This window comes from Nansenia antarctica (assembly GCF_963989245.1).
Source record: "Nansenia antarctica genome assembly, chromosome: 14".
In the NCBI taxonomy this organism is placed as follows: Eukaryota; Metazoa; Chordata; class Actinopteri; order Argentiniformes; family Microstomatidae; genus Nansenia; species Nansenia antarctica.
The window spans coordinates 5585703-5592176 of record NC_137684.1 but is presented as its reverse complement, the minus strand read 5'-3'; the positions used below and the strand labels follow the sequence as shown (position 1 = coordinate 5592176).

General features: G+C 44.2%; 1 protein-coding gene across 1 annotated transcript; it reads left to right on the top strand.

Moving 5' to 3' along the window:
• Nucleotides 1-1184: 1184 nt before the first annotated feature.
• On the top strand, nt 1185-4300 carry LOC308170484 (F-box only protein 39-like; the record flags this gene model as incomplete). The annotated part of the gene is made up of 4 exons (XM_080545272.1): nt 1185-2005; nt 2202-2574; nt 3355-3531; nt 4163-4300. The coding sequence occupies 4 exons, from the start codon at nt 1185-1187 to the stop codon at nt 4298-4300; spliced, it is 1509 nt and encodes a 502-aa protein (XP_080401398.1).
• Nucleotides 4301-6474: the final 2174 nt, after the last annotated feature.

Here is a 6474-nt window from a genome sequence, read left to right as displayed (position 1 = left end):
GTAATGCTCCCTGTTGGTAGTATTTTGTAAGTCAGAATGTTATGAATGACAGTGTATGCTTCTGAGTGAACATTGTTGACAGTGTATGGTTGAACGAGCTTCTTTTGAGACATGAATGAAGTCATTGGCCAACATGAGTGTTACGAATGCAGACTGTATGAAGAGTTGTGAAACTGTGGTTTCAGTATTGAACATGGTGAGTTAGCAATCGTAAAAAAACGTTAACACTATGCACAGTCGCAGCCCTGACTTTCCGCTTGGTGTCTGGCATTAAACATGATACTGGCAATCTAGGACTGCTACATAAAATAAAAAAATAATAATAATAGTAATTGTAATTGTAATTGTAATTGTAATTGTAATTGTAATTGTAATTGTAATAATAATATGTTGGACTTTTAAACTATTTATATATTGCCAGTTATTCTTGAAAAATATACTGTAACTTATACACTTTTTTGTAAACAACATAATTGTAAACAAACTGTATAGCTTCAAAACTATCATGTTGATCTTATGGATGGTCGTCCTCGCATCCACAGCTCTGTCTATGACTTTGAGAGTGGTTACATTTCTCCAGGCCCATCCCTCACCTGTTTACCAAATTGATGAAAGGTTATTTCATTAAATGACATAGTATGTTGTATTATCAATGGTTGCATAGTTTTTAGTGTACTGTTTACATCAATATATGCAATTCTTTGGCTGACGACATGGGGTGTGTAAAGCTGTCTAAAATATAGCATTGCCGCATACTGTATATATAAGATTATTATTATTATTATTATAGTTTTGTGTTGGCTCTCCTGTAAAATGTGTAAAATGTCACCAAGCCTGCGATATATGCTTATGTATGTATGCTGCATACACTGGTGTGACATGATGGTAAGTTTACTGTATGTACACATACAGCACTATTCTGTTGCTATATTATATAATTTAAATAGGCCAAATGGCCTACTGTGATGTCACAAAACCTCGTAACAACGGTGACATAAATGACAATGACAATAAAACACGTCAAGGTTCCAGAACTATGGTTTTTGAGTCAGTCATTAGCAAAGTCGTACAAGGGTTCCACACTGGCCATCAATGGACTCTTCTCTGTTGTCCATCTTAAACCCAGAGACACATAGGTAGATATAGACAACTATAGATTAGTTCTAGGTGATATTTAATCACAAATGGATTACCCCGAGGAGCCCGAACAGGAGGACCGCCTCTTGGAAGAGGTGTATGAAGAGGAGGAGGAGGAAGAGGAGGAGCAGATAGGAGAGGATGAAAGAGAAGTGATGGAGGCCCAAGAAGAGGGGGAAGGAGAGGAAGCATTGGAGGAGGTGGAAGAAGAGGACCAGCCAAAATGTGGCTGGGCTGATCTCCCGGACTTGTGTCTTCGCCAGGTGTTCAGGTGTCTGAGGGACAAGGACCGGGCACAGGCCACCTTGGTCTGCCGCCACTGGCACCACGTCATGCGTTCCCCGTCCCTCTGGAGGGCCCGGACCTTCAGTTTCTCCGGCCACATCTCCACGCAGGGCCGCTCCGAGCTGGAGTCGGCCGTCTGCTACGCCAGAGTTTACGGCCGCTACTTGGAACACCTGGAGGTCCGTTTCCCCCGGTCACTCAACTCCCTCGTGTCACGACGCCTCCAGCAGATCATGCGGACGTTCCTGGCTGCTCTCAGCCAGGCGGGCGGACGCCTGCGCTCGCTCACCATCCCCCACATGGAGCTGGACCGGTCGGCCTGGTGCCGGAGCGTCCGGACCGCCCTGGTCCGGAGCCTGACCTTCTACCTGCGGAGGGAGGGCTTTCACCTGGGCCACCTGAGCCTGCGAGGGGCACGTCTCAACCTGCCCCAGGGCCTGGAGGTTCTGGAGGCGGTGGCGGCTGCCCAGCAGCATGTCCATCTGGGTCGGAGGCCCGTGATCGCCACCCTCAACCTGGAGGACTTCTTCTCCCAGCCGCTGGCGGTGTACATTAGTCCGGGCTTCACACAGGCCATCAACAAGTGGGTGTGGGTGTGGGTGTGGATGTAGGTGTGTGTGTGTGTGTGTGTGTGTGTGTGTGTTTGAGTGGCTCCTACATACTCTTGTTTATTAACTACTCTTTTTTGACTTGTGTGTGTGCAACTGTGCATATGTGCCTGCAAACACACACATACTTGTTGCAGTCTTTAAAACGCACCTTGATTTGATGTTGACCAGGTTCCGGGGCCTCTCCACCCTCAACCTCAACTACTCCTGTCTGTCCAATGAGCTCCTCGCCGGCCTGGCCGTGTCGTGCCGTAGCCTCTGCAGCGGCTCCCTCCGCTCCTTCACCTTGCGCTGCCACATCCTTGAGCCGCACGTCCAGGTGATCTGGGGCGACTCCTGGTCTCACCTGGCCCGGCGCTGCCCAGACATGCAGGTCCAGATCTCTGTGGAACGGATCCTGAACCTGGACCATCTGGGTGGGATCCTGCTGAGAGAGATCCCTCTGAGGTCACTCAGTCTCACCAGCTGCTACTTCAGTGAACAGAACTGGAGCGCTAAGCCAGCTCTGAGCAGCTTGGTGCCCTGGTACAGCAACTGTCTACAGGTAAGGGGATTGGGAGGGCTCCATAGAGGCTCCATAGAGTAGAATACTCATAATGATAATACTGCTAGACTTTGTTAGACTTTGATTGCTGCTTTTATGACATGGTTTTATGTATTTGTTTTGCTTTTGTTGTTGTTGTTTATTTATTTTTTAAAAAGCGCTATAAATGTAATCAATTATAAGCATTATTATTATTCTTAGAATGGACATGGTCCCTCAGACTGACAAGGAATTGTTATATATAGTTGCTAGGGTAACCATTATTGCTGCAGGTGTAGAACACAGAGAGAAGTTAATTCAGAGGCGGGACTCATTTTACTGAACATTCCGATGTCAGTTGAGTTTAGTTGGTTGTTAATAATGCTGTGAGATAAAACTTCCAAATGATGACCACAAGATGGCCGCCACTACACCCACCATGGAATGTTGATTTGAATGAGGATGTTTCTTGTACTATATGGTATGCTCTGCTCTGTCAATACACAGTAGCAGTCAGCAGTGGAGTGTTGATAATGCTATAGGGGTGTTATTGAATATGTGAGCTCATTGTAATGAGGAACATGGGTTCATGTATACCATTGTATACCATTCATTGTAATTCATGGAATGGAGGACTGGTGTTTTATACCATTCCTCATTTTGTTCCATGCATTACAATGAGCCCGATTTCTACCTCCACTAGCCTCCCCTGATGTCCCTTTCCTGTTCAGGCTCCTAGGGGTCCTAGAAATCTATTTAATGTAGTGGTGTCCTTGATGTGGTTGTTATACCTCCCTTCAGAAGCTGACCCTGGACCTGAACAACAGCCATGAGTCGGTGGACGAGGAGCTGCTGGCGCTGGTTCTGATGTGCTCCAGGCTCACCTACCTCAATGTCTGGGCCTTCCTAGACACCAGCTTCCTGGACCAGCTGCTGCAGAAACGCCTGGACAAGAAGACCTTACTCAGAACCATCAAGGTGGGTCAGACCGCAGCTTGACCTGGGGGGTATTCCACCAACGTCGCTAAAGGAAAATCCAGGCTTATTTTTGATGAGTCTCGCGAGAGGGTCAGTGGTCTAGCGCCCGTCCTGAACACCCAGCCAGGAATGCCATCATAAGCTGTTATAAGTTATATTCTTTATCAATAGCTATATATAATTAATCTAAAAGTCTAACATTTGTTGTACCAATCCCTGATTGCCCCTTTAATGTAAAAACAGGCAAACTCAAACGTGATCTGAATCATTGCAGAATGCCACTGTGGGTTAAAACAACTGAGGACATTTGATGTGTTTGGAATATGTTTTATTGAGCAACGTCTGCCATGGTTTATACACTGCATGTGTATTAATGTAATCAGCCCAGGAGTCAGCTTCCTAAAGTAATACTTTATCTCTTTTGACAATCCAGAGCCACTTCTCTCCTAGACCAGAGTTGTTAATTGAACCCATTTCGTTGGTTTACGCACAGAAGATTGACCTGCAATTGTTACTCTCTTATTATGGTTTTGTACTACTTGTGAAACTGACCTCAGTGTGGTTCATAAAACGCATGTGTGACAATGTGAACAGTCCTGTGTGGTTTATAAACTGTGTACGTGTGTTCCAGGTGAGGATCTACAACAACCACGACACACAGGATGAGGACGGACAGCTGGAGGACATCTATTCTCGTTACAGACAGCTCATCACCTCAGAGCTCAACTACTCTGCCATAACTTACCCCATGCTTGGTTATTTTATTTAATTAAATCTGATTTGGGGCGCTGGAACTCTCTTCCTCTTTCCCTGATGGGTAGAATCAATTCTATCAAAATGAACATTCTGCCCAGATTTTTGTTTATTTTCCAGTGTCTTCCTGTATTCCTTCCAAAATCTTTTTTTTAAAACTTGGACATTATTGGGCGGCTAATCTTCAGAAAATTCATGCGTGGTGTAACTGGCCCAACCTTGATTGGTGCATAATGGAAGACAGTTCTTCCCGCCCATCCTCCCTGGCAGCGTTGGTTTGTGCCCCTCTGCGTTCCTGTTGTCCCAAATACATTAGTAACCCAATTCTACTGTCTTCCTTGAAAATTTGGAAACAATTCAGGCAACATTTCAAACTTTCTGCCCCGACCCCATGCAGCCCCATTAGTAATAACCACTTGTTTCTGCCCTCTAGGTTAGATACCGCTTTCAATTTGTGGAAGGAGAGAGGCCTGGTTTGTTTCAACGATTTATATTTAGAGGGCTCATTTGCCACCTTCACTGATCTCCGTGTTAAATATAATTTGCCCCACACTCATCTGTTCCGATATTTTCAGGCCCGTAATTATGCTCGCACCCATTTCACATCCTTCCCTCAGCTTCCAGTGGGCTCTCTTGTCTCTGAGGTGCTCTCTTCTCTCTCCCTGTGGCACGTGGTATGATCTCAGTTTGATATGACATCATATCATCCTCACGTGCGGCCTCTCTTGCGAGGGTTAGGGGTAAATGGGAAGAGGAACTTGGACTCGAGATAACGGACGATTGGTGGGAGGAGGCCCTAATCAGGGTCAACTCAACAACTTTGTGTGCCCGTCTAAGCTTGATTCAATTTAAGGTCCTACAAAAGCCTACAAAAGCCAGGCTCAGTAAGTTGTTTCCGAGTACAGGTGATACCTGTGATAGGTGTGGCTCGTCACCGGCCGATCACACTCATATGTTTTTTTCTTGTCCAAAATTAGCAGATTTCTGGTCTGGTTTCTCTAAGACACTAAGCGATGCCCTCAAGGTTACAGTAGAACCCTGCCCTTTGATAGCCATCTTTGGAGTACCCCGTATACCAGCCAGTCTCACCCCAAAAAAATCTGATGTTGTTGCCTTTTCCTCACTCATAGCCCGTAGACGTATTCTGTTGCAGTGGAAACGTCCAACTCCACCTTCTACTACGACCTGGCTAAACGACCTGATCTAATTTTTGTCACTAGAAAAGGTGAAATGTTCATTAAGAGGCTCGATAGCGAATTTCTATAAAAGATGGCAACCTATCATTTCCTATATAAATACTCTTTCCTCTCTGGATCCTAATTGATTAATTTGTTTATTGTTTGAGGTGAGCACCCAGTGTATCTGTTCTTTTGTACTTTTCTCCCTGTTTCATTTCATTTAATTTACTATGTGCTTTTTTTAACTTTATTTATTACAATATTTATTTTACTTAATTTACACATTTTGTTTTGCTGCTTGTTTTTTTGATGTATTATTTATTTAAAATGTTTGTCTTGTTTTGTCTCTCACTTGAGAGTATGGGCTGGGTGGGTGTTTAGGGGTAAAAAGAAAGAAAAGAAAGGTGTCCTAGTTCTCTGTTCGAACACCAAATGGGGGATAAAGAAAAAAAAACGGTCATTTAGTTTTTATTAAGTCATTTGTATACTTTGCATTTGTATATTCTTGTCCCTGACTTGTATGCCTTTGTTCGCCAATAATAAAAATAAAAAAACTTACCCCATGCTCTGAATGCACAGAAGACATTTCTGCTGCTACATAGAATCCTCCTCCACATTGCTTCAGAAATCACTTATTGTATTAAAGTTGCTATAAATATTGCAAAATGAACTCCAGGGGCCTCATTTATAGAACGTACTTTGGATCAAATTTGATCTTACCCGTGTCGTACGTAGAAAACCACGTCAACGTAGTGATTTATACAATTTCAACGTGAATCAATTTGACAGTGGAAACGATCGTAGCTCTACGTCGGGTATTGACCTTGTCTCTATGTAGTAGCAAAGGACTGCGTATACCAGATACTAACACAGTCCTGAAAGAGCTAATTGGTACTCTACATTGAAATCGGAAGATCTCGACTTGTAATATCAGAGGCTATATGTGACAGGGTTTCATTAAAAGGTCCCCATCTCGGCAGTTGTGAAACCTCGCAATCGAGCCAAACAAGTC